General features: G+C 44.6%; 2 protein-coding genes across 4 annotated transcripts; one reads left to right on the top strand and one right to left on the bottom strand.

Moving 5' to 3' along the window:
- Positions 1–392: 392 nt before the first annotated feature.
- GABARAPL2 (GABA type A receptor associated protein like 2) lies at positions 393–9,246 on the bottom strand. Its single transcript, XM_072873425.1, has 4 exons — positions 9,044–9,246; positions 8,653–8,708; positions 3,045–3,217; positions 393–972 (listed from the first exon to the last, which is right to left on the bottom strand). Exons 1-4 carry the CDS (start codon positions 9,075–9,077, stop codon positions 882–884), a joined length of 354 nt encoding a protein of 117 aa, XP_072729526.1. The 5' UTR covers positions 9,078–9,246; the 3' UTR covers positions 393–881.
- A 69-nt stretch (positions 9,247–9,315) lies between these two features.
- TMEM231 (transmembrane protein 231) lies at positions 9,316–15,157 on the top strand. Of its 3 annotated transcripts, XM_072873423.1 has the most exons (9): positions 9,316–9,746; positions 9,828–9,997; positions 11,057–11,185; positions 12,497–12,640; positions 12,931–13,012; positions 13,146–13,251; positions 13,575–13,664; positions 13,793–13,845; positions 14,246–15,157. In XM_072873423.1, the coding sequence occupies exons 1-8, from the start codon at positions 9,605–9,607 to the stop codon at positions 13,812–13,814; spliced, it is 885 nt and encodes a 294-aa protein (XP_072729524.1). In that variant the 5' UTR covers positions 9,316–9,604; the 3' UTR covers positions 13,815–13,845; positions 14,246–15,157. The 3 variants fall into 3 exon arrangements, with proteins under 3 accessions (XP_072729524.1, XP_072729525.1, XP_072729523.1); XM_072873424.1 differs by lacking the exon at positions 13,793–13,845; XM_072873422.1 differs by lacking the exons at positions 13,575–13,664; positions 13,793–13,845 and having other exon boundaries at positions 9,318–9,746; positions 14,137–14,326.
- Positions 15,158–27,253: the final 12,096 nt, after the last annotated feature.

The following is a 27,253-nucleotide window of genomic DNA, read 5'->3' on the forward strand; positions in this document are numbered from 1 at the left end:
TCTACAATAACTCATGTACAAATTATACCTCCCAGTTCTCCAGCCCTCTGGTCTCCTATTTGTATCATTCCTTCTCCTAGGTGCCCTTTCCTTACACGCTATGCTTTTGTCACCTAGGTCCTGCTTTCCAAAGCCCATAGTATTTACTCCTCCACTGGTAGCCTGTGGGCAGGCATAGCTCTTCTCCTGACGAGAGCTGGTAGCTCTGAAGCTATTGGTTTTGGAACCTACAGATAGCTCCTCGTTTCTTCCTTGTTACCATCATCCACGTACTAAAGGTTGAGAAGCTGTACGGTGCCTAGTAAGTAATATAAGCAACTGTAGAGTGTCTAGTAAATGTGATGTGTAACTTTCTGGCCAAAATTAAGGTAAAGAAATGACAGCACTGCCTGTTTGTGACAGGAATTTTTATTGTACTTGTTTGTTAATTGAGAAAGAAGAACATATTAGTTCAATTCAACATGATCAGCATCTTGCTCCTGCTTAGGATAAGCTAGCAAATCTGGTGTTCCCAAACTAATTTCATGTTTTTGTTTTTCTTAAACTAAGACCTCAAAACAGAATAAATGCGTATTCTTCATTTCATGTTTTAGTAGCCCAACTACTTTGCTTTATTACTTAATCAGTGTCACCAAATGTATCCCCCAAAGGAGTGAGGCTCTGGGAATTCATAGCCATGAGAAAATAAAAATGCACAAAAAACAACAAAAATTTTTTTATAATTTAACAGTCTAATAAAACAAGACCTATCAATATATTAAGAAATAAATCCAGTTACAAATGCATGTATATAGAAGGAACTTCTGTGGATGTCAGAACAGAAAATGATCAGCTATTTACAAGATACACAGCAGCATGGTATAGCAGCCAAGACCCACCATTCAGAAACCAAACGTGTTCTCTCCACTGTAGGCAACGTACAAGAATCCATCCTCATCCTTTTCCTTCTCATAAAGTTGTCCCATAGTTAAGCTTGAAGGGGAAAAAAGAGAAACGGTTTGCTTGGATCATGACAGTTGCAAATGGTAATGGTTAGAAGCGCACATAAAGAAGGATCAGTAAAAGCTAAAACTTGTAAGTCTGTGTGTAAATTAAAATACAAAAATGAGGATATATGAAAAGCAGTTGACTCCTGAGTTAGCAAAATCATCCCGGGCTCTCTGCAGAGTGCTAGGTTTTTGTTACTTCTTCAGAAATGCATTTGTCAGAATGCTGCCTTATTTTATTGGAAATTAGTCACCGAGTGTATTTCAGGTTCTGAATCATCCATTATTGATGCCATGACTAATACCAGGTTCAACAGCCTGATAGCACCTTCCTTGAATGCAGCTGCATTAATGTCTTGCTTCTTGTGTGAGCAACCTCACTTCTCCCTCCACCTGGTGTAGTCGTGAATGTTCAGCTGGTCTCAAGTCTATCAAACTTGAGCTTTTTGGACTGTTTCTTTTGAGGTCCAGATTGTTTTGGGGAGTAAAAGCTTTGTTTTCTATATTGTTAAAAAGCGATGACTTAAAATAGTGCTAGTATCAAAACGCATGGGCAATAAATTACAAGTTAGCCAGAAACTAGTGCTTTTTCAGTGGATAAGGTTTTGAATGTTTGATCAAATAAAAATTTTTTAAACTGAATAGGCATGTGGCCCTTCACAGTCTAAGTAGCTGCAGTCTTTAGGGCGATATCTGTATTTTGAAAACAAAAAGAAACTCAAGCAATTGCTCAGCCAATATAACTGCTCCAACCATCTATCTACAGATGAAAAAGGCAGTTGACATCAGTCCGTTGCACAAATGACGCCTCCTCAGCTCACCTTTGTCTGACTTCCCAGGACTCAGAAAAGGCTAGTGAGCTGAAAGACACAGGCCGAATGTGAGCGATAGGGAAAATGTGGCTTTTTACCCAAGAGAGAAGCTGGGAAGAATTGCAGACAGTACTTGAAATGGAAGGGAATTGGTGAGTAGATAAACTTCTGGATGAGGAGAGAAGGATGTCAAGAGTTAGTGGTCTATGTAATAAACTCAGCCTATAAGAGGAGCAGAGCCATTACAGATTAGATTTTTGTTTATCTGTTAACAAGTTACCATTTTTGCATTAATACTGAAGGTTCAAGGCCCTATTTTGCCAGCAGAGATCTGACGTCTCATCATGAACATGTGAGATGAGACAGTGTGCCCTTTCTTCTTCTTTCCTGTTCCTAGCAGTTCTACATCACTGTTAAGATGACATACAGGCATTCCTAATACTCTTGGAAGAAAGCAAGCAGAAAAAGATGGTTCTCACAGGTCCCTATTGTTGTTTCACAAAGTAAATAAAAATATTCCTAACTGAGTCTGGACAGGTTACCTGGAGCGACTGTTACTGTTACACAGGTAAGGTTTAATAAGAATAATAGTATATCTAAGCCACGTAACATCATGATGTACTGTTTCCTCAAATACTATTAAAGTATCTCGTGTAGAAAGCAGTTGTAGTAGCTGCTTCTGCTATACATTATTCTGCGTGTAGCAGACAACAATTAAACTTATTCCTATATAAAAGCACTGTGAAAAACCTTTCTACGGTCATTTCGTATTTTGTGTTTATAGAAGAAAATAAGTAATTTTTAAAACAAGTAATAGCAACTAGTCTGTAACATCATAATTTCTTTGTGAGCTGACAGGTTAGTGTTTTTTTCAGAATAATTTATGGTGTTTGCTTTTGAGTATTTAACATGCAACTTTTTTGTTACATTGAGAAAGATTATTTTTTGGCATTGATGATGTAAATGTTCTTGCACTCAGCCAGATATCATCGTAACTCCAGAGCTCACCCTCTTGCCATGGAAGTAAATCATAATATATTTTTCAGTCACCTTTCCTTTCAGCTTAGCTCAAGAAAGAAGATGTTTATCAAACTCGTGAGGAAAAAAACCCTATCATGGTGAGATTAAAATGTAACCAAACACCTCCTAAAATCACCAAATAAGCCTCAAAGAGGGGAGTTACTGTCGCTCTGATACGCACAGGCTTGCTGAAATGGTTCTGAATACCAAGTGAATAGCCTCTCACCTGGATTGTGGGACAGTCTTGTCTACAAAGAGGAATATTGCTTTCTCAGATGGCAGTTGAATCCTCTTCCTGATGATCCACATGAACTGGGCCACGGTGATGTCAGATGGAACTAAGTACTTCCTCTTGTCAATATCAACAATCTGAGATCCTGAGACCTTCTCCACTATGACCTGTAAAGTGCAGGTGTGAAGGTCAGGCTTTTCAGGATTGGTATGAACAGACAGCGTTGGTAAATTGCTTGCTGGTACAGGCTTACAACAGTGAGCAGACAGGAGGAAAAAAGGTTTCCTGACTGCAACCAAATGAGAAGTAGGACTGGCTCAGCACTGTAAAACCTGATTTTACAACTGCACTGAAACCTACATTCATACACACAATGGCTCAAAACTTCAAATGCCCGCGATTGACAGTCATGGGGTAAAAAGATGCAATAGCCTAAAAGAAACCTGGGACAGGAAAGTATATGCATCTTTTAACTTTCTGTACACCGATGATATGAAATTACTGCAATGTGGACCCCAAGTTGAATGTACGCCAGCAGTGTGCCCTGGCAGCAAAGAAGGCTAATGATATCCTGGGCTGCATTAGGCAAAGCATTGCCACCCAGTCCAGGGCGGTGATCCTTCACCTCTACTGGCACTGGTGAGGCCACACCTGGAGTGCCGTGCCCAGTTCTGGGCCCCTCAGTACAAGAGAGACATGGACAGACTGGAGAGAGTCCAGCAAAGGGCCTCAAAGATGTTTAAGGGACCGGAGCCTCTCTCCTGTGAGGAGAGGCTGGGAGAGCTGGGACTGTTCAGCCTAGAGAAGAGAAGGCCCGGGGACATCTTACCGATGTGTATAAATACCTGAAGGGAGGGTGCAAAGCAAATGGAGCCAGGCTGTTTTCAGTGGTGCCCAGTGACAGGACAAGAGGCAATGGGCACAAACGGAAACACAGGGGCTTCCCTCTGAGCATCGGGAAACACTTTCTTACTGTGCAGTGACGGAGCACTGGCACGGGTTGTCCAGAGAGGTTGTGGAGTCTCCCACCTCAGAGACACTCGAAAGACACGGTCCTGGGCAGCTGGCTGTAGCTGGCCCTGCTTGAGCACGGAGGGGCTGGACCAGACGACCTCCAGAGGTCCCTTCCCACCTCAACCGTTCTGCGCCTCTGTGATGTATTGGTACCAGGACAGTAACGTCCTATTGTGTTTAAATATGGCTAATTTTCAAAATGGTCGAAGTTCCCCATAGGCACTATCCAAACATAGTGCATTCTCCTACAAAGGCTCGGGGGGCAGGGGCAAGAGAGGAATTGGCATCTACCAAGACATTTGAAGCCCAGGCAGCTTGAAAACTTAAGGTTTAGGAGTGGCTTGTCTGCCCTACTTCCCTTAAACTAACTGGTGATTGAAGGAAGGAGTCCAGGACTTCTGTCTTCTCACTTAACTCCAGTTGATAGTAACAAACTGAGGAATCCACTTAACCATATACCTTCCTTGCCCCAGTCAGCTGTAGTGGAGTAATGAAAAAATCAACTAGACTGCAGCAATGGTATCTGTGCAATGGCAGGTGGTCTGAGGAAGTCCATTCCCTCTGTACAGATGCTACTTGTTTTTGTCACTATCACAACGTAAAAATAAAGTAGAGTAGAACAGAATATTTCAGTTGCAAGGGGCCTACAACGATCATCTAGTCCAACTGCCTAACCACTTCAGGGCTGACCAAAATTTAAAGCATGTTATTAAGGGCATTGTCCAAATGCCTCTTAAACACCGACAGGCTGTTTGGGCATCGACCACCTCTAGGAAGCCTGTTCCAGGGTTCGACCACCCGCTCGGTAAAGAAAGAAATGCTTCCTAATGTAAAGGCTGAACCTCCCCTGACGCTGCTTTGAACCATTCCCAGGCATCCTGTCCCAGGGAGAAGAGATCAGCACCTCCCTCTCCACGTCCCCTCCTCAGGAAGCTGCAGAGAGCAATGAGGTTGCCCCCAGCCTCCATTTCTCCAAACGAGACAAACCCAGAGTCCTCAGCTGCTCCTCATAGGACATGCAAGTGTGACCACCATTGCTTGAAATCTTGTGTTACACAGAATTCTAGTTTGCAACAAGTGTGCCCGATCATCTTTTAAATTGTCATATGACTAAATAAAAATCCCACAATACGAAGAAATACAGGTTTAATATATATACCACCTCCACCCTTCTAACTTAACTGTCTTCTTTAAACAATGTCTCAAGCTGCTCCTAACAGATGACAGAACTGCCCTCATACAGCATATAGAAAAAGAAAAAAAAAAATTAGAAATAAATTTCAGTAACACTGAAGCTAAAAAAATCAGTATTTAGGTAAATGGGAGGGAGAACCACCAGCCTAGTCTAGTATCTAATCTGCCATTGTGCGCAAGCCAGAGATGCCAAAATGGCTGTCAGGCTTCTATCTAGAGCATCAGAGTATTCATTAATACTTTTTTTTTTTTCTCCCTGAAGTCTTTTGTATTCATCTGTGCAGCATGCTGTACCATTACACAACATGCACCAGTATGTACAAACTGTCATGTTAAGTAGAGGCACATGCATACTTCAGGTAACTCAGTGCAGAGCTGAAGAAGCCATGTTGTATCTGAATGCAGTCAAAACTCTGATAGAATTGCAGTGTGAACTGTGGTATAATGCAAGGTTCTAGTTGGCCATAGACCACATGTCCATTTTTTTTACAGTACTGCTTACAGTACTTTTAAAGTACTGCTTTTGATTTGACATCCATGCTCTCTGCATTTCTGTAATTAATCCGGCAATGATTATTGACTTCCCACAGATAGCCAGCAAGCATTTCAGCCAGGCTCAACAATGCTTCAAGGAAGAGAAATGAAGCATGGCTGCCGTACGCTCTGGAATACCAGCTGGCCTGCCAAGGGTGCCAGTTGAGCATGCCACCAAATCACCAGAAAGGTGCTGTGATGTGATCTTGTCTGTGTGCCTCTGCTGTACCAGACTTATACTGCCAGATAATCCAGTAATGTATCCATTTGATGTTAAAAACTATATAATTACAGCTTCAGTTGATTGGACGAAGTTACAGGATGACAGTGAAGCCATCCTAATAAAGTGTAGGTTTTAGCTATATATGAATGAGAGCCAGATAGGATACATAGGCTGTAAGGAAGAAAAAAAAATAAAAATCACAACCCATGCTTATGTTGCTAGGCCACCATAGGAACTTAGCTATTCTCTGCCTACACTGGGAGCATTTGGTAACAGAAGGCAGGTTGGAACCCAAGCAGAGATGCCTAGATAAGATGATGTTTGCAGTATCAACAGGCTTTTGTTTGCAACTTTGAAAAAAGACTGCCTATGTTAAGCACTATTTTAGGATGTCTGTAGACTCAGGTCTGCAATAGCATACTGATTTTATCACTGGAAACCTGAATATTTTTTTAACGTGTTATTCTGAATATAACTGCACTCTAAGGCATATTGTTTGTTCCACCATGTTATTGTTGTCAAAGTATGACTCACTGACGCTATTCTCTGCTTCGTATTATGCTGAACTGATGTTCCAGGATCTTACTTCATAGGTTAGGAAATTAGAAATTGACTACAGGAAGGAAAGATGGCAAGATGGCCACAAACAAAACGAAACAAAAAGCAACAGGTACAGGAGGAAGGAGAATTAAGTATTATTTGTGGAAAGGACCTGATGCTTATTGCTCCACACAGGCTAGTTCTTGAAGGAAAAATGCAGCACGTGGGGAAATAAGGCTTACAAGAGATCCCAGTGTCTCCGTTCCTTAGCTCTGCATTCCCCGTTGCTACAGCATACAGGTAATGCTCAAATAAATTTACAAAATATGCTATCTTATGATCTGGCGAGGGTTCTCATAATTTCTTCAGCTCTGCCTACAGGAACAGAAGGAGGACGTAGTAGCTGGCCCTTGCAATTTAGTGTGAGAGAACTGTAAAGAGGACCAAGAACAGCCTGAAAGGAATATTGAAGCCTTAACAACTGATACTTTTTTTTTTTAAGATTACAATAACACACTAGGCATTTTAGCTTCATAATGCAGAAACTGTCATAACTGGAAGTCAAGGCTGTTGGTGAACTGCTTCTAGTAAAACTTATAGGTAACTTTAGCCTTTAGGCCACTTGATTCCCCAGGCAAATGTAAAATTGCAGTTCTTAGCAAGCATGAATTTCTTTCACCTCCCATTTTAGTCCTAAAAGGTCTAGCCTGGGACAGAGGCAGTCTGTTCATATATTAATAGGTTTGAACCACTGAAACATCTCGAAATCCAGGTACACAGACAGAGCAGCTGAGAAATGAAGTCACTTTGACCTATGTCACTCTGGATGCAGGCTATAACCTGGAAAGCAGGAAACACACATTAAGTCTGAAAAACACTTTTGACTGTCAAATGCCAAAAATATATTTGATACGAACTATTTTGTGAAAGGTACATGGCTCAGTCTGAATCATCAGGCAGAAAACATGTATTGGCCTTGACAAAGCATCACACTGCAATTTGAGATTTAATTCCTGTATCCATCCACACCTTGCTGTCCATTCCTCATGCAGCATCATGTAATTCTGACTCACACTACGAGTTTCAATCTCTCTTCTTCCCCATGGGTTATGAAAGATATTCTTGAAATGGACAAATGGATACTTGTGGAGATGTATGGCCATTAGCATGCTACAGTCTATATATGAGGGGGTAGTTAGCCAAGCAGAGAATGGCAAGGATCGGATCAACTTGCCAGACTGCAGCTGGAGAAGATGCTGTGACTAGGTGCAACTCAGCAGCAGGGAAAGTCAATGGGATTAGAGGTTCTTTTCTGGGCTGCACTGTCTAAGGGATAAGTTATTTACCAAGAGGTCAGACAGGCAGAGTGGCATTAACTGGCATGCGATCAGATGGGATGTGGGAAATTTTACTCACAAGCAGGTAAGTTGAGAATGTGGACATGTTGCTAGCTGTTACATAAAGATGTGAATTGTGGTAATTTCACTGACTGAAACATGATAAAAGGGATTGCGGAATGAAGAAGAGAGGTCATTCACTATTTAGCAGGTAGGTAGGCATTAATGCCGAAAGGAGGGATAACCACTTGCAGTGGCTCTTCAAACAACAGGGTTTGCATGGGGAGATGCACCACGATAAGACTGGTTGTAGGCATGGAATACATGAGGGAAAATCACCTTCCTCCTATATTGGAAGATTGTGGATGGAAGGCATCCTCCTAGGATGGAAGATTGTCAAGGTTTAAAGAATTTATGATCTTTCTTGGGATCAGGCACAGAATGAATCCTCAAGGCACTGAAGGTATTTGCTGGGATGTTAATTGCCATTAGAAGAAACCAGGACACTGATAAACCATAAACATGCCTGGAAAGCGTTTAGAAAGTCAGGTACTCTTGCTCACTTGCCAATATCCACTGGAGCAGAGGAGGGAATGTTGGATTAGTTAAATGTGTTTGGGGCCTCTTTAAAACATCTAAGGACACAAAAGGGAAGATTAATTTACTTAGTAGGATCTGATCAAAGAAGAGAGGGCAGGATGGAAACAGCGTATCCACCTTTGCCTCTAGATACTCAGATGAAGCTGGCTTGGTTACTCACCGGGACACGGTCAGGGTATTTGGCTCGGATTTTTGCCGACTCGACACATCTGTGTTCTGTGAACAAAACTCGTCATTAGTCATTGCATAGTAATAGTATCGCCACTGTCCTAGGCAGAGAGGGCAGCGCCCGCAGGGACAGGAGCCTGCGGGGATCGCGACCGTCTTGCCCACCCCGAGGGAGACTCCGGCTGTTCAGGGAGGCCGTCCCCGGGCATCGCGCCACCCTTCGGCGAGGGCCGCAGGCGGCTGTCCGCCCAGAGGCAAGACGACCGGCTCGGGGAGCCGACCGGGGCACGCAGAGTCGGGAGGCCCCGGGGCAGACGGCAACACAGGAGACGGAGGGCGGCGGGGCCGCCAGCGGGCCGCGCCTGGCCCGGGCCCAGCCTTACCCAGCGCGTGGTCCTCCTTGAACATCCACTTCATGGTGCAGGCCGGCGGGGAGCGGAGCCAGCGGCGGCGAGGCCCGTGTGCGGGCGGGCGGGGGCTCGTGCCGGGCGGTCGGGCCTGTCGCTGTCACGGTCCCTGTCACGGTCCCTGTCACAACAACAACAGCCACGGCTCGGCAGGCGGGACTTCCGGCTCGCCAGTTCCCTAGCAACCGCCCAAAACGCAGCGCTTCCGGCCGGGGGATCGATGGGCGGGGCTGTAGCATCCGGCCATGCAGTCACCTGGCGGGTGCGAGGCCACGCGTCGGCCCCGCCCGAGGCGTTCCCGGGGCGCTCGAAACCGCACCATGGGCTGCGCCGCCGCGGCAGGTGCCCCCGTCTCCGTCCCGTTGTCGTTCCCGGCGCTGTCCCGCCTCACCGCAGTCGTCGGTCCCGGAACGCGGCGGTACACGCTCATTGGCTGGCGCGCCCGTTCCCCCTCGGCGCCCTGACGTGCTGATAGGCGCGGCGTCCCGTCAGTCTGGCGCCCGGCCGTTGCCACGGTGAGGGCGCGGGCGGCTCGCCATGGCTGGCGTGGAGCTGTTCTCGCATCCCGCGCTCCACACGCGCTACCGGGCCGGGCTCTGCTCCGCCGCGGCGCTGGCGCTGTTGCTCATCACGGTGCTCACCTATGTGCCGCCGCTGCTGGTGGCCTACCGGAGCCACGGTGAGCGCCGCTCGACCGCACGCGGCGCGGCCCGGCCCGGTGCGGCGCGGCCCTGAGGCCTCGCGCTGTCTCTGCCCGCAGGTTTCTGGCTGAAGCAGAGCGCGTACCTGGAGCAGCCCACCGTGCGGTTCCGCTACGAGGTGCTCTTCGTGGCCACCACCGGGCCCGGCCCGGGCAGCTTCCTGGCGTGGAGCACGTTCCCAGCGTTCAACAGGCTCCAGGAGGACCGGCTGCGAGTCCCGCTCCTGTCGGTAGGCTTGCCCGGGCCGGGCCCGGCCGTGGTGGCGGGAAGTGGGGCTCGAGAGTGGGACGAGGGGAGCAGCAGCGGGTCCACGCGATGAGTGTTGGCCACCTATCATGCACTGCTGCCTTCAGGTAGCAGCAGCTTCATGTGTAACCTCATGCCTCATAGCAAAATTCGCTTGGGACAAGTGTTTTTTAACCAGTCCAGTTTTACTCCCTCTCAGGGCTATAGAATCATAGAATCATTTAGGTTAGAAAAGACCCTTAAGATCATCAAGTCCAACCATTAACCTAACACTACCAAGTCAGTGACTAAACCATATCCCTAAGTGCCACTGGTGGTTTCCATGAACACATCACTTTACTTTCCTCAAACTAGTTGCACCCTCACCCCCAACCCTCCCCGCCATATGGCTTATCACGATCCGGAGTTTGCAGGCGTTGATAAGTAGCCCATGGTTTTGAGAGCAGGTATGTGTTTTCTAAAGCACATAGCCTCTGCCCTGCAGCCTTCTGGGATTCAACAGTGGCCGTTCTTTTTCTGCGTTACCTCTGTCATGAGCCTTGTTACGCTTGCACATAGCTGAAGTACTGGGCATTTGTGGCACAGAAGTGTAGCAAGCCTTGGCTCACAACCAGGAATTGGCGTACCAAAGCCATTAAGAGGCCCGCTGCAATGGCAAGAGGCAAAAGCCTGACCATCAGTCACACATTTGCACAGGATGTGACAGAAGATCTAGCAGTAAGGTATGCTTTGTAGCATGCAGTGGAGGTGGCTGGAATGGCATAGGGCAGAAGAGACCTTGAGGAGTCTGATGAGCTTTCCCTCCCTGGGGGGCATATGAGACATTGTGTAACAGACAAAATTGCAGGCTTCTTGCTTGTCTCTAGTCCTGTGTCTATAAAGGCAAGCAGCTTTTTATTGCTTTCCTAACTATGTGGTTTATTTGCTTCCTTAGTACGTGCATGCTGCAGTTGTGGAGATCCCCTGGTGTTTTACCTTTTTTTGTTTTTCTTTCTAACAGAAGTTCCCGTCTTTTAAAAAAAATTCTTATTGATTCTTTTAGACTAGGGAAGAAGACAAAAATCAAGATGGCAAAATGGATCAGTTGCATTTTAAATTGGAACTTCCGCTACAACCTACAGAGCATGTAGTTGGTGTTCAGCTGATTCTACTCTTTTCCTACCAGCTTTATGTGAGCATTTTTAGTTTTATTTGTTGTGACGTATAGACCCAGTGTAATATTCCAGTAGTGGTTATGCAAAGGATGAAAGAACCTTTCCACATTTGAAATTCCTATCTAAAAGGAATTTTCTTCTCCTCTGCTGGGTCATTCCTAGTCTAGCTCTGTTGAGTATTTTGATATATTTCTTTAGATTTTTTTTTTTAAGCTGTTTATTCTCTTGGGCTGTAGTGCAGCATAGAGGACAGAGATGCACAACAGTGGATGTCAGTGTGGGTGGCATCAGGAGTTAACTGAGAGTCTTGCAGTAGGCAGAAGGATGTGCATTCTTACATACTGCTGTGTCTTGACATAACCAGTTAGTTTTCTGAGGTGGAGGGGCAGAATGTTGCAGCAGGCTAAAATTCCATAGATTTTGCTTGCTTAACAGCTCTTGAAGCAATGGTAATCATCTGCGAGGATCTTCTGTATCTTGTAACTGTGAGGGGGAAGAAGGTGTTACAGGGAGACAGGAAAATAAAATTCTGCTGCCGTTGTATCTCAAGTGGCAGTGCAATTAATACCTAAAGCAGTGACTAAAACACTAGTGCACAGAGAACCCGTGGATGCATCTGAAAGGAGCAATAGTATAGAGCTGTGTTGGATGCAGCCACCCAGACAAGAAGTTGTTTTACTAGGGAAATTAGGCTAAGTTTATCCAAGAGACTTGCTGATTGCAGGTGGACAAGCTTAGCAAGCATAGCTGTGTTGTGGTAGAAAACATTCTTAAATGTATGAGGCCCAGAGTAAAGGCCTGACAGTCCTAAATTTGTGCTGAAGTATTAGGTCAGTGATTAGTATCACACGGAGACTTCCGATACTCACAACACCTTTGTTTTACAGTAAATGTGAAAATTTTCCTTCAGATTGAGTGGTTGATAAGGGCTAAGGAACTTCCTTGTTTGGTCCTTATTGCAGAGCAGGAGTCCTTAGCTGGCTTTGACTGCTGAGCATTTTAAAGTGTGTCTCCAATTAATGTGTTTAGTCATCTTGCTGCTTTTCACATGTTATGGCAAGTCAAATCTTTCTGTCATTAGCCACAGACTGTTGGACTTCACTGAGTTTTCTGTGGAACTTTTGTTTATAAAGTTAGTTAACTAACAACTAAGGTAGTTCACTTAGAAAAAAGTAATTCATATTTCTTATTTGGTGTTCCTTTGTTTAGACTCATGTGACTATCTGAAACTTGGGAGTCAGAAAAAATCTGTAGAAACAAAGAGGTAGAAAAGTGTGTTGTGTTCCCCTTCGCCCCTAAATTCTCTTTTCTTGTGTTCACCATTTCAGAGAATGTCAACACTTGTGATGCAGAGCATGGCTTTTCTTCAGTTTTTTTCTCCTGTGCCAGGGTCTCAGCTCTATATGAATGGAGACCTGAAATTGAACCAGAGGCAATTACTTAACCATTGTGGACTGGATACCAGATACAATGTGAGGAAACATTTTTTTTCCTTCCCCATCAATTTTCCCCCCTCTTTATCCTCCTAGTACCATAGGTGACACCCTAATTATTTGTACTCCTGCATAGAGTGGACCCTAGAACTTTGGAACTGGTGTTTTTCTTGTTAGGCTGAAAGGTGGAAGAGGTTATTCTGCCAAGATGTTCAGTCTGATGTTTATGTGCATTCCTTCAAGGGCATGGTTACTTTGCGTAAGAAACTCAGCAGAATGACTTTCTTGAAGAGCGTACGAATAATGCAAGTATCTCCTTGTTGTAACAGGTGTCTGTGGTCAATGGCACAAGTCCTTTTGTGAGTGACTATGATCTAACAAACATCATTGCAGCATATTGGGATAGAAATGGTAAGCCTGAACGTATAGCTGCGAATTACAGGACAGCAGTAGTTAGCATATTGGCAGCTGTTCTGTGAGGATTTGAGTTCTGGATTAAGGTTGAAAAGCCCCTTAACCTGGATGTTTCCTTTCCCCATTTTAGTGACAACAGTCTTTTCAGATCCCAACCCTGTTTGGATGACTGGAAGAGCAACAGATATGCCATTTATCATTAACGCCACTATTCGTTACCCAGTGGAAGTTATCTTATATCCTTTGAAAACTGCATAAACTGTGACATAACTGGGTTACATTATTTGGGCCTTCACATATAGGCCAAGTGAAAACTGTTTTCTTCTAGTCTTGTTGCTAAACTTTTCCTTTGTTAGCTAAGCAAATGCTATAGTTCTGGAGTTAACTGAATACCTATTTACCCGTTCCTCCAGATGGTTCTGCTTGCATAACCACTTTTCTGCCTTTCTCTACTGGGAACCCGTGTTGCTTTTCAGCCTTACTAAACTGGCCTTTAAGGCAGTTTCTTAGCCATTCACAGTGAATATCCTTAGTAAGTCTTGCTTTGCTCCTGCAGCACCTGCTGTCCCAATCTGTCACGGATGCCACTAGCAAAACATGATACTGTATTCTGTGATGGAAAGCAAATAATTAGAAATCTGTATGCAAGGTAAGCTCACCAAATGATAACCCATGGTGGATGGGGCAAATCTGTTACATGTGCAGACAGCCCTGAAATTTTTTTTTTTTTCTACAAAATAATTCTTCATTCACTATGTTCTTTACTCATTTTCTCAGACAAGAACAAGCCTGTGTTTAAAAGAATCTGTATGGAGCACATTTCTTACGAGGTTTGTTTACCTGCCTGAGTATTACCAATAACTATTTTCTGGTGAGTCAGGGACGAAATAGGCACTTTCCACAGAACTGGTTTAAATGTCTTCTAGGACAGACATTCTCTGCAGCTTTTGTTACTACGATAAAAAGCTTTTAGGGGTTTCCATGACTCAAAGACTTTGCATTTGCCACACAAACTGATGTCTAACGAGTTTTGTGCCTTTCCACCTCTTGAGTTCCTTTGTTTAGTTATTGCAGTGGTAGTATCAGAAGCTTCTTCATTAACACTCCTTGACTTTCTTTAAATATCAGCCAGGATTTTGGGAAATGATTAAATTTGCCTGGATCCAGTATGTCAGCATTCTCCTTATCTTTCTTTGGGTGTTTGGTAGGATTAAAATGTTTGTGTTCCAGAATCAGGTGTTGACTACAACTCCAATATCACCAGTTCTGCCGGTGTCTCCGGTACTGTCCTACAAACAGCACCAGTCCTGAGGACATGTCTGAGAACACTTTAAAGAAATGCAGTTCAAAAACAGATACCTGCTTTTATTCTCTATACACTTTTTACTTCAGAAGATCAGAACTTTGTAAGTATGTTCCAAGTATGTTCTGTTCATGCTTCCTTTTCAAAATACATGTTCATTCATCTATTTCTGCTTTGGGACTGAAAGTTTTAATATTTTTGACAGTTAAAGAAGAACCTAGTTATTTTTTTGCAACCGGAACATGCTTCAAAAACCAGTAGAAGGCTATGAGACTGCATTTGCATGATCTTAATTTTGCTAAACCTTGAAGACTGAAAATAATATGCTAACAGTAACAACATAAGCCATTTTTACTGTCTTGTAAATTAATTCACTGCTGAGTTAGAGTTCTGTCAAGAGCTATTTGTGCATGCATTTATGTGCACTATGAAAGGAAAAAATATAAGGAATGTGAAAAAATGTATGGCTGAGTTGGCGTCAGAGCCACACTCCTGCAACTGTGGCTATATGTCCTCACTGATTTAGTTATTAAATTGGATGATGGATAAATTAAAGGTTGACGTGAGAAACTGCGTTGTGGGTGATAGTGTCTGCAAGGTTTGCACAATCTCTTACTATTGGCATTATTACTGTAGCACTAGACCATTATTTGTGAATTGGGAATAGTAAAACAGAGAAGCCTGGTATATATTTAAAGAAAACTAAGAAAAAAAACTACCAGAGAAGCTTCAGCATTCCAAAGCAAGTGAATAATTACATTCAGAACTTAAATGATAACTTAGAACAGATAAAAATTAAATCAATTATAATCACCTGGTGAGCACTGAAAAACTGTGTCCCTCATTCTTGATGGGGGTGGGGGTGGTAGGGAAGATTATTTAATTTTATTTTCTCTTTCTGGGCTTACTTTTTATGCCAGACAAGCTTAAAAGGGAAAACAACAAAATTTCCATTATGCTTTCAGTTTTGTAGTTAAGATTTAATTCTAGCAAAGCAGTGTTATGGCAGGAGAGAGTCTAAAACAATTCTAGATGCTAGTTAACGAAATTCTGAGTGTCTTTGGTTCTCTTGAACTCTTAAGACATGGTGCAGCTATGAAATGTGAAAGAGCAACTTGTACAGCAGTACCCCATCTTTTGGCCATTGTCCTCTAGAATTCAACATCCTGGCAGTTTGGAGACCTGCCTATTCCTCTTTCTTTTCTTCTCAAAATGGCCAGCTTCTTTTTGAACTTCTGTTTAAGCTTATTTTAAACTTTGTAGTCTTGCAGCTTGCAGTTCTCCCAAGTTTTACATGCTGGATGGACTCCAGCCTATTCTTCAATGCAAGTGAAACATTAATGTGGGAGCTGTCGTGGTTTAGCTTCAGTCAGCAACTAAGCACCACACAGCCGCTCACTCACCACCACCGCACCCCCACCACCACCCCCCCCGGTGCGATGGGGGAGAGAATCGGAAGAGCAAAAGTAAGAAAACTCATGGGCTGAGATAACAACAGTTTAATAATTGGTGAAAAAAAGGAAAAAAAATTGTAATGAAAATGAAAACAAGGAGAGAGAGAGAGGAACAAAACCCAGGGAAAAAACAACAAAAAACCAAGTGATGCAACCGCTCACCACCCACTGACCAATGCCCAGCCAGTCCCCGAGCAGCGATCGCTGCCCCTCAGGCCAACTCCCCCCAGTTTCTATACTGAGCATGATGCCGTATGGTATGGAATAGCCCTTGGGCCAGTTTGGATCAACTATCCTGGCTGTGTCCCCTCCCAGCTTCTTGTGCGCCCGGCAGAGCATGGGAAGCTCAAAAGTCCTTGAGTAGTGTAAGCACTACTTAGCAACAACTAAAACATCAATGTGTTATCAACATTATTCTCATACTAAATCCAAAGCACAGCACTATACCAGCTACTAGGAATAAAATTATCCCAGCTGAAACCAGGACAGGAGCCATGTCTTGATTATTCAACACACTTTTGTGCTTGTGAAACTTACGTACTTACATGTGAATTTTAAGTTACTGCAAGGAGCATTCGCTGTATATACATATATATTTTTTTGGTTTGAAATCTCCAGTTTGCTCTTTGATATTTGAAGTCTGTGCCTGGCAACCTAGGACTACTGATAATTGGCTTTGTATCAGAGTGCAGACTCAAAGCAACTGTCTACCTCTTTTTAGTGTTTCTAGGCTCTACACAGGATGAACGAAGGGGCCTGTGAGCTTGTTTCCCCAATATCTCAAGCTGATGTAAATCTGGTCCACTGTAGTCCCAGCTCTTTGCCCTTGCAGTTGTGATAGTGCTTGTGTGTCTGCATGAGTTAATTCAGGGAATTCGTTATGGTGAAGATCATCTTTACCAAATAGACTCACTTTTTCAGGCAAGTCAGTTCCCTGAATGGACTTGGTATGTGTCTGCACAAGCATTAGGGTGGGCATAAGCAAGGGACAGAAATCTCTGGAGGGATCATAGAACCCCATTTTAATGGTTTGAGCTGTTGTACTCCCACAAAAATGGAATGTGTAACAGCCCTCCAAGCTGAACAGAAGCCTGTTTAAGGTAGCAACTGGAACATGAAAGAGGATAATGCCAGAAAACAACAATACTCGGAGTCTCCATCTCACTTTTCTCTCCTGTTGTATCCTTCCACATTAAGTTATGACAAATGATGCTGCTCAGAGCAACAGTTCAGTGAATGCATACGGGATAAGACATGGTGAATAGGTCTGGTTCAGGAAATGCAGAGAAAAATATCCTTCTGTTCTATTTTCCTTTAGAATGAGAAAGCTGGAAAAAATCCTCTACAGTAAGTTGAGAGGAGAGGTATTTAAGTTAGAAGGAGGAAATAAAGTTAATTGTGTGCAGGTGGCATGTAATTGTTTAGTATGACAGTATGACCTGAAGCAATCCCTCCATTTCCTTCTTTTGAAAGAGGTGTGTTTCAGAACTGGGACTATGCAGTGTAACAGGAGCAGTAAAGGCAGACGTGACTACAGCAGAGAAAAAAGCCTGTTTGTGATACCTCTGCTGTGGTAACTTCCTGCATCACTTTTATACTGACCATAGTTCTTGGTTCATAGTTGCAGCTCCTTTTACAAGCTTGGAGAGGCATACTGCTTCTGTAAGTAACCAAGTCATAGAAAAAATGTAAGATTTTATGGCTGTAGCAATAAAATGAAGTACAAAGAAAAAAGAATCCACTGCAATTAGCATTAAAGGAGCTTTAGGAAGGAGAAGCCTTTCTCTGAAGGCCCTCTGTCAGGATGCTTCCTTCACCTTGCTAAGCAACAGAAAATAAAAAGACAAAAATACCACTGCAAACCACCACAGTGCTACTACACAGATCTTCTGTGTACATACATGCCAGAGAGCAATCTATGTGCTGTTCATTGAGGAAGGGCACAGAGGCATGTTAGGATTAATCAGATTTCTGTAAGGGGCTCTGCAAGAGGAAGAAGTAACTGGTTAGAAGTGCTTAAGTAAAAGCGGGGATGTGGACGTGCGAGAGCCGTGCTTCAGAAGTTTTTTGAGGGGTGACGCTAGGGTGAAAGAAACCCCCTCTCTGCTTATTTCTCAACTGGCCAAGCGGCCCGTCTGTGGGGGTAGGCCCTTTCGGTTCTCCTCGCATGGGGCAGGCAGGATGCGGCGGCGCCGAGCGCGGCCCCGTGGGGCTGCGGCTGGGCCGGGGCGGGGCGGAGGTAGCGGTTGCGGCAGGCGGGCCCGAGGCGCCGGGGAGGGCCGCGGAGGAGAGGCTGCGGGGCGGCGCAGGCCGCGAGGAGAGGCAGCGGGCCGACGACGCTGCAGCGGGCCGGCTCCGGTGAGGCTGCCCGGACCCGACGGGTCGGGCGCCGTCAGCCCGCGGTGCGGCGCCCGAGCCGTGGGCGGGCGTTTGCAGGAGGCTCTCCGCCGTCTGCTGGCGGCGGGGCGGGCGCGGCTGCCCCGCCGAGCCGGCCCCACTCGCGCGGCCGAGCGCTGCGCGGCACTGTGCTGCGCGGGGCGGGGCGGGCGAGTGGGCCGGCCGCCTCTGCCAGGCTGCGCCTTTGCCCGGGGATGCTCCGGGTGCGGGGCGGATCGGCTCTTTCCCGGGCTCCTCCCGCTGCCCCGGTGCCTCGGCCACGTCTGAAAGCGGCTCATTGTCTCTGTAGCAGCTCGGATCCGCGGCGGTGCCGGGAGCCGGCGGGAAGGTAACGGGCGGGGGCGGGGGGGGTGTCCCGCAGGGCTCCTCGTCCCGGTCGGCGAGCCGGGCGATGACAGACCGTTTTTTTGGGTATCTAACAACGGTGTTTATAATCACTTGCACTACGTTTCAGGGGATGCTTTTAGCCGTTCGCGCACGCCCCTACTCGTGAGGGTGAAGAAGCGGTAGTAGCCGGTGCGGCGGAGCCGCGGCCCCGTGCCCGCTGCGGTGCTGATGTCGCACAGTCCCGAGCCGGGCGTTGCTTGAGGCGTAGTCGGTTGTCGACAGAGGTAAAGCTGTTGAAAATCAGCCTTTTTTCTTCATCCCGTGTCCCCCCCGCCCCCCCTCCCCCGCCTTAGAGAACATGGCTGATTCGTGTTAAGGTGGTTTGCTGCAGTTAGACGGTGAAATCAGGTGCTTTAGAGAACATTTCCCGTCATCCCGGGAAATCCCTTCTCATTTTTCTGTTGTGTCCAGCCTCTGTTTCTACGTGAAGGTGACATACTGTGCCAAAGAATCTGTCGTCGTTCCTTATTGCAGCGGTTGCTTCAGCGGGGCACACAGGGCACACCTCAGGCCACTCATCCTCAGGCTGTTTGAATTTGAGGACACTACTGTACCGGTGCAGGCAAAGTCTCAAATAAGTGAATAGCATTCGGTCACTGCAAGTGTCTCTTTGTCACCCCAGCTTTGCCATCCTTAAAAATAGTAGAAATTCCTACAAAAATTGCAACTGAGCAGACCCCATTTCTTGAACACCGGTAATTCTAGTAGCTGAAAACACTTCGTGGTCTTCAGCTGCATTGCATGCAGAAATAGCTGTTGTAGGGCTGTGCTTGACACTGCCATTTGTTCAGGCTGGACAACTCGAAACAATATAAAGAAAAAAAAAAGCCCAGTACCTTTTAAAAATAATTTTTATGGTCATATCATGAAATCTGTGGTATGTTTCATTGTATTGTAAAGTATTTAAATCTGATGATTACCTGGAAGTGACTCTTCCAATCTCAGTTTCCACTAGATTGTTAAAGGAAGTACGTTTTCCAAAGCTGAATTAACACTATCAGCTGAAATGCTAATATACTGTCAGAATTCAAAATGTCTGATTACAGTACATTTACTGTACTTTTATTATTTCTGTTGCAGTTTCACTGTTGTATTAAAAAAATTAAGGAGGCTTATTAATTCCTTCAACTGTTTAGCAACAATCAGCTATTGGAAAGAATTTTAACTCTTTTTGAAGTACCAGTGGTTATAGAAGGCACCCTCCAAACTAGCTTTTTCTTTCCCCATTCAAAGACCATTCTACATATTATTGGTGATACAGTAAGCTTTTGCCTTGTGAAGATGTGGAAGAACACTGGAAAGTGATGTTTTCTCAGCTGGGTGGTTTATAGCAAGAATTACTAGTAATATTTTTGTGCATTTTTCTTAGACCAGTTTTGTCATGTTCCTGCATTTCACTTTTTTGAGCAGTGAACTACGTTTCTAATGTTACCTCATAGAAGCCATTCTGGTAGTGGCTGCGATGGTGGTGCGATGTCTTATAGGTGAAGTATGTAGTGAGTAAACTTCTCCATAAGGTATAGTAGACCTTCGGGTGATCTTTGCTCTGTATATCACACCATGCACAAACATTTTCCTATTAATTCTTTAAAATGCATGATGACATTTACCATTATCATTCTTTTCACAGTCAGTACTGAGGTGTTTTGGTGAATTATAAGTGCGTAGATTATACTTATATTCAGCTCATATGATTGCTCTGAAAGTCAGCATTTAGTGTATAACAAGCATACAGGATAAAATAATTTTTGGCTGGCAAAAGGTTGAGCACATAATATAGCATTAGGTATTCATTTTTCAGTGGAAGACATCAATCTAGGAAATTAATTGAATGTGTATTTTTGCACTTTGTGGAAGTTGAAGTAATTTCTGTGTAATCTATGAAGACTTTGGCTTTAAAAGTGCTACATAAACTGTTTTAAATGAAAGTGTGCTGGAAATTTTCTCAGGCACAAGATGGCTGGGGAAGACTTTGACAAAGACAGCTAAGATTCAGTTGCTCAGAAATCCTTGTAGGGGAGCAGGTACTTGTAATTCTTCTCTCAGTTGTTTTCAGTTCTTTGCTTTATTCCAGCTAGGTTTTTCAGTCTTCCCACAACAGACCCAGACCTGTTTGTTCTGAGGGAGTCTTTCATCCCAGCCTTTTGTCCCAAGCTCAAAGAGAGCCCATGTTTCTTTACAGCTCTAATGTGAGGCACTCTCTTTCTGTCTTTCTACAGTCTTTCTGCTATCCCAGAAAAGAATGAGCAGTGTAATAAGAGGGTCTTTTTTTTTTTTGTAGCTATAAAGTTAATTTTTGTTAATTTGCTAGGTCTCTTCAGGTTGAATTCTGTACTGAAAGGAAGTTCACTGAGCAACTGTGCTCCTTTCAGTGCAGACCTGCAAAGATCTGATTACTCAATTCCAACATTACTTGTCTTATGTGACAAACAAATAAAAGTCCCTGAAAGCACAAGCTAAATGATCATCCAGTGCACAATTTATTTCTTTCCTCCTCCATTCTTTTCTACCATTCTGGGTCTGAAAAGTGCTCTGTTTAGAAAACAAGCTTTCTGGGATCAATACTACCGCTTACTGTATTTTTACCCTGCCTGGTAAAACTGGATAGTTTTCTGTAACGTATCTAGTCTCTTGGCAAGCAATGGCAGATGATAGTGGCCCTGCAGCTCAGCGTTCTATCAGAGCCAGTTTAAGTCATGAAGAAAATCATTGCTCTGTTGTCCAGTTTGTATAATTGATTTCCTTTGCACAATACGTATCAATAGTTATTCTGGGTCAGACCCAGGGTTCATCTAGTCCAGGATCTTGTTTCTATTAGTAGCCGTTAGCAGACAAGCCCAGTGACAGAGCTTGGCTCAGGACTGTCAGCTAAACCATACGTGCAGATGCTTTTCAGATCGCATTTTGAACATTTGCATTGGCTTGTGAAGAGATGATTCTGCCTCAACAATTTGTTAGAAGTAGACTTTTGATTATTCTGCTGTTTGCCAGAGCTCTCCCTGAAGAAACAGTATCACAAAAGAAGTAATGCTACTATCACAGAAAGGGAATAACATTCTAGCTGTTATTAAAAAAAAATTATGCTTAGCAGTATTCATTATGTTCAAAAGCACTTAATTGTGATACCACCAAGTATTGCAATACTTCAGACGTCTCGGCTGAGAGATGCAAAAGATGTTGAGAATGCTCTGTGCTGCAACTTGACATCCCTCACAGTTCGTTTTTCTGCCTCTTGTAGCTCCCTCGCCACTTCTGGTCAGTCTGATTTAACGAGTCGATGAGGAGGTGCTTGCTAGAGGGTTTTGTCACTGAGATGGCAGCTGAAGTGGCAGTGGTGCTAGGACATCTGGCCCCTCTGGTGTTTCTCCCTTCCTCCTCCTCCCCGTGTTTTCAGTCAGCAGGCCTGCTCTGGTCAGGCAGGTGCAGTCGCCAGGAAGCGCCGCCGTGAAGCAGAGGAGGAAGAAAGAGGGCGGGAACGAGCCCCTGCTGCGCTCTCCTGAGGGAGCTTGGGGTCGGCAGGCAGTGCCGCTGAGCGGCGGGCGGAGGAGGAGGGCACTGGCAAAAAGGGAGGCGAGGCGATGCAAAGCAGGTCACAGACTACTGTTTCGCCTAGAAACTGATGAAGTTCTGGCATATTGCCTTCCTGTGCTGAAAGAGCGAGCTTGCCTAACAGCACCCTCTGGTGAGTCAGTCCTGCAATGGGATAAATAGGGGAGCAGAAGGAGGAGCAGAAGGAGCAGCCTGTATCGCAGGGTCCTGTCCCTCACAATTAAGGCAATGATACCATGTAATCTCTTCAGTAGATTTATATATATATATATATATATATTCAGCAAGTTTATGAGAAGGTGATTCTTCAGGGTATTCAAGAGCTGCTTTCTGCCTCAGCTAACTTTCGTCAAAAATCATGAAAGAGCTTTGTGGGTTATAAAGTTGTGTATTAAAGGGGTGTAAGTTTAACCCGGGCTGAAAGCACCTTAGCTGCAGAATGCAATTGCAAATGGTGAAAGCATATTTACATGCAAATAGAATTACACGTGCCCAGCGTGAGAAATGCAGAAATAAAAGGCACTGTTTATAAAGAAAATCCAGTGAACTGGATGTGTATTTGGCCTCATGCACTGGAAACTGCCCGAGATAATACTCTTACAGATGCTGCATTTTGTTGTGTAATTATTCATTTCTTTGTGGTGTCTGTGTGCATGCATATTCCTTAGAAACATCCTAACCTTCCCAAAAGGGTAGAATATGAATCTTAAATACTGAAAATGTGTACCTACTTAGTGCTTTCCTTTGATATTGCACTTTTTCTTGCAGTTACATCATACCGAAGAGTAGGGAAATACTTTAGCTAGAGTAATTTTACATATTGTTTGTAGCGCTTATGGTGAGCAGACTAGTTCAGACACAAGTTATGGACTAATACTCACGTTTGCCGTTTTTTGTGTTGGCACAGTATTTTCTGCAACAGTACTGGGGTGGGAATCAGAGCAAGGAGAGGTCCAAGAGGCAGCCAAGGCAGATGTGAATTTAAAAAACTGGCTTTTGGTTTGACATCTACATGTTTTTATTCCTCACTCCCCCATGCCTCACCAATAAGGCATAAAGAACAGTTGGCGTTTGCATTTTTGCAGAGTGATCTTGATTAGAGTGGAGCAGCAGTTCTGTGTAGCTAGAGTAGAAACATATTAATTCTTTAAATAGCATCATTGGATCTCTTAAAGCTACATAATGGGTTAGGCTGTGAGGAGCTGCAGAATGCAGTCTTAGTGCAGAAAATGGCTAACATTTTGCAGACTAAAGATTTGAGGTCGTTATGGCTGGCTGGCTTTCAGGCCTAGAATCTGTTTCAGGAAAACTCCTTAAACTAGCAAATGCAACTGCTCTTCCACTTTTGCTTAGATTCTTTCATCACCTCTGTTTGGCAAAGTGTCAGTGCAGGCTGCTGGATCGCTGATAATCCTCACAGCATAGAGAAACTCGTAGATGCTTCTGGTGACATAATATGCAAAAATTCAGTATTTGAACGAGGCAAATTTTATCTATGAAGAATGGCCATGCTGAATTAAACCAAAGGTTTATCTATCTGCTCTTGTGCCTGATAGTAGCAAGTAGTGGATTGCTAGGGAAAAAAGTTAAATAATACAGGAAAAGTGATTTCTCCTAGTGTACCTCCCAGATGCAGGCAGATACCTTGGGCCATCGACAGTTTAGGGAATTGCTAAGCCACGGGCTGTAGCCTCATCTTTGCATTTAGCTGTCCTTGAGAGGCTCTTCTTCCATTAATTACTTTCAGTCGATGTAATAATTTGTTGAACTCTTGTATACTGTTGCTGCCACAGCATCTTGAGGCAGAGTTTCACATTTTTTATGATGCAGCGTACGAAAAGGTTTTGTCATGAGTGATCATTTAATTGAATTCTCCCAATTTTCCTGTTCCGAGCAGTTGTGAGAGTGTTTTTGCAGTTGCTCTCTCCAGGCCGGTTGTGATTTCCCTGTCCAGGGAGCCTCTCTTCCAGGCTGAGGAGTGATAGTCACTTCAGTATTCCTTTTACAGAAGTTGTTGACTGTCCTTGTGCTTGATCTTCACACCTTACTGTACTCTGCTATATTGTCTTGAAGAATTATTGTGGGCAAATTAGCATGCAAAATACGATGCTCTAAAAAAAGTCATTGGTCCCATATAGGATCAGGACTTGTTGGGATCCCAGTCAGGAGATCTTGGAGCCATGCCAAGGCCCCAGTAATTCCATAGTTAACATTTAATGGTTTAGTGCAGTGCCAAGGTATCAGTTTATAGACCAGACTACACCTGTCATTCTTCACTTCCCTTTAAAGTACAGCTTTCGTATTGGTTATGCATCAGAATTCCAAAGCCAACTCGCAGTGTATTTGGTCCACAGACATCCCCGCCCCCCCATCCCACTGCCAAAAATTGGCAGCATGTTTGTTTGCTGTCCAGACACCATTGCCAGAGCAGAAAGGGGAGACTGGGCTATTTTTCCCATGCCTGTCTGCGTGGATATATTAGTAGCCATTTGAATGAATATATTGACATCTGGGTCTTGTAAAAAGGTATGCTCTTTTTGTGGCCTTGACTTCGCTTATGGACCTGGCCCTGAAAAATAAGGTTATTTATGAGCACTCTGTTATATTTGTTATTTTGTTACTATCCTCTCAGAAAGTAATATGGAAATATACCTACATATTTTTTTGTCCCATTTTGCTGTTTAAAAAAAAAAAAGGCATCTTGAAGTGAAAACAGTAAAGGTTACTGTATGGAGAAGCTGGTGAAGTATGGGCTGGATGAGCGGACAGTGAGGTGGATTGAAAACTGGCTGAAGACCAGGCCCCCAAGGTGGCCGTCAGTGGAACGAAGTCTAGTTGAAGGCCAGTAACTAGCAGTGTACCCCAGGGGTCAGTGCAGGTTCTAGTCCTGTTCAACATCTTCATTAATGATCTGGATGATGGGGAAGAGTATACCCTCAGCAAGTTTGCTGATGATAGGAAACTGGGAGGAGTGGCTGATACTGGGAGATCTTAGAATGTTTATAAATATCTGAAGGGAGAGTGTAAAGAAGATGGAGCCAGGCTGTTTTCAGTGGTGCCCAGTGACAGGACAAGAGGCGATGGGCACAAACTGAAGCACAGGAGGCTCCCTCTGAACATCAGGAAGCCCTTTTCACTGTGCAGGTGACAGAGCACTGGCATGGGTTGCCCAGAGAGGTTGTGGAGTCTCCCACCTCGGAGATACTCAAAAGCCATCTGGACATGGTCCTGGGCAACCGGCTGTAGGTGGCCCTGCTTGAGCATGGAGGGGTTGGACCAGATGACCTACACGAGGTGCCTGCCAACCTCAACCATTCTGTGATTCTGTGAGATGAACCAGGGTCCTTTAGTCACTATTTTGAAATGACAAAAGAATTGTAGCAGCTTGATGAGAAAGACGTGGGGTTTTTTTTAGTTTGTTTCACAGAAGTTGTGTAGGTTTGTCCCTTTCACTGTTCATTTGTAAGCTTGGCAGTTAGCTACGTGCTTCTGTAATGTGAGTAGCGACCCAGCAGACTTGAGAGACCAATCGTAGGGGAGGCCTAGCATGACTCCATCTGAAAAATCCATGTAAATTATTTTGTGACATGATTACGCAGGAGATAGTCAAAAGGTATACTACTGATTAATTTGAAGACCTGTGTGCATGGCTTAAGCTGGCAACTGTGGTCTGGGGCTCCCCTGCTCTCTTTCCCTTCTGTGTCTTTTTGTTCCCTACCTTCTTCCAGCTCCAGTGCTGGTCGGTGCTGTGCCGAGTTGTTTCAGTGCTAAAGAGCTAGGTGAAGGAAAACGAGTGGGTAGCTTTCTTCCAGGCTAGCAGACTGAAATGGCTTGGCAGAGCATTTGATAAGCATTGGGACTATGCAGGAGAGGCTTAAGGGGCCATGGGTTTCATCCTAGGAGGTGCTATTGCCATATATCCATATGTCATGGATATTTGCGCAGAGTTGATGAGAATGTGGAACCACTGGAGAAAAGGGCCTTGCCTTAATGGGCAGCACAAGCACTAAAAACTCAGTGATAACCATAGCTTTAGAGCGAAATAAATGCTGCTGCTAAGCTACAGAAACAGATTGTATGGTGAAGTAGGAAATATAAAAAGGCATTTTTAGCTGAGTGGGTATAAACTAGAGTGGATGTAAAGAATATACAGAACTTTGCATCCAAAGAAGAGCAACAAAGCTGGTGAAGGGTCTAGAGCACAAGTCCTATGAGGAGCAGCTGGGGAAACTGGGGTTGTTTAGCCTGGAGAAAAGGAGGCTGAGGGGAGACCTTATCGCTCACTACAACTACCTGAAAGGAGGTTGTAGCGAGGTGAGTCTCGGTCTCTTCTCCCGGGTAACAAGCCATAGGACAAGAGGAAATGGCCTCAAGTTGCGCCAGGGGAGGTTTAGATTGGATATTAGGAAAAATTTATTCACCGAAAGGGTGGTCAAGCACTGGAACAGGCTGCCCAGCGAAGTGGTTGAGTCACCATCCCTGGAGGTATTTAAAAGACATGTAGATGTGGTGCTTAGGGTCATGGTTTAGTGGTGGACTTGGCAGTGCTAGGTTAAGGGTTGGACTCGATGATCTTAAGGGTCTTTTCCAACCTAAATGATTCATAGAATCATAGAATGGTTTGTGTTGGAAGGGACCTTAAAGATCATCTAGTCCAACCCCCCTGCCATGGGCAGGGACACCTTCCACTAGACCAGGTTGCTCAAAGCCCCATCCGACCTGGCCTTGAACAAGGGATGGGGCATCCGCAACTTCTCTGGGCAACCTGTTCCAGTGCCTCACCACCCTCATAATGAAGAATTTCTTCCTTATATCTAATCTAAATCTATGCTCTTTCAGTTTAAAGCCGTTACCCCTTGTCCTATCACTATGTGCCCTTGTAAAAAGTCCCTCTCCGGCTTTCTGGTAGGCCCCTTCAGGTAACTGGAAGGCTTGCTGTGAGGTCTGCCTGGAGCCTGCTCTTCTCCAGGCTGAACAACCCCAGCTCTCTCAGCCTGTCTTCATAGGAGAGCTGCTCCAGCCCTCTAATCATCTTGGTGGCCCTCCTCTGGACTCACTCCAACGAGTCCATGTCTGTGGTTCTTCTGTGGTTCTATGTCTTACAAGCAAGAGATGGTACTTTGGGAGAAAAACTTCCGCAAGCAAGTT

This window comes from Ciconia boyciana, chromosome 9 (assembly GCF_034638445.1).
Source record: "Ciconia boyciana chromosome 9, ASM3463844v1, whole genome shotgun sequence".
Classification (NCBI taxonomy): Eukaryota; Metazoa; Chordata; class Aves; order Ciconiiformes; family Ciconiidae; genus Ciconia; species Ciconia boyciana.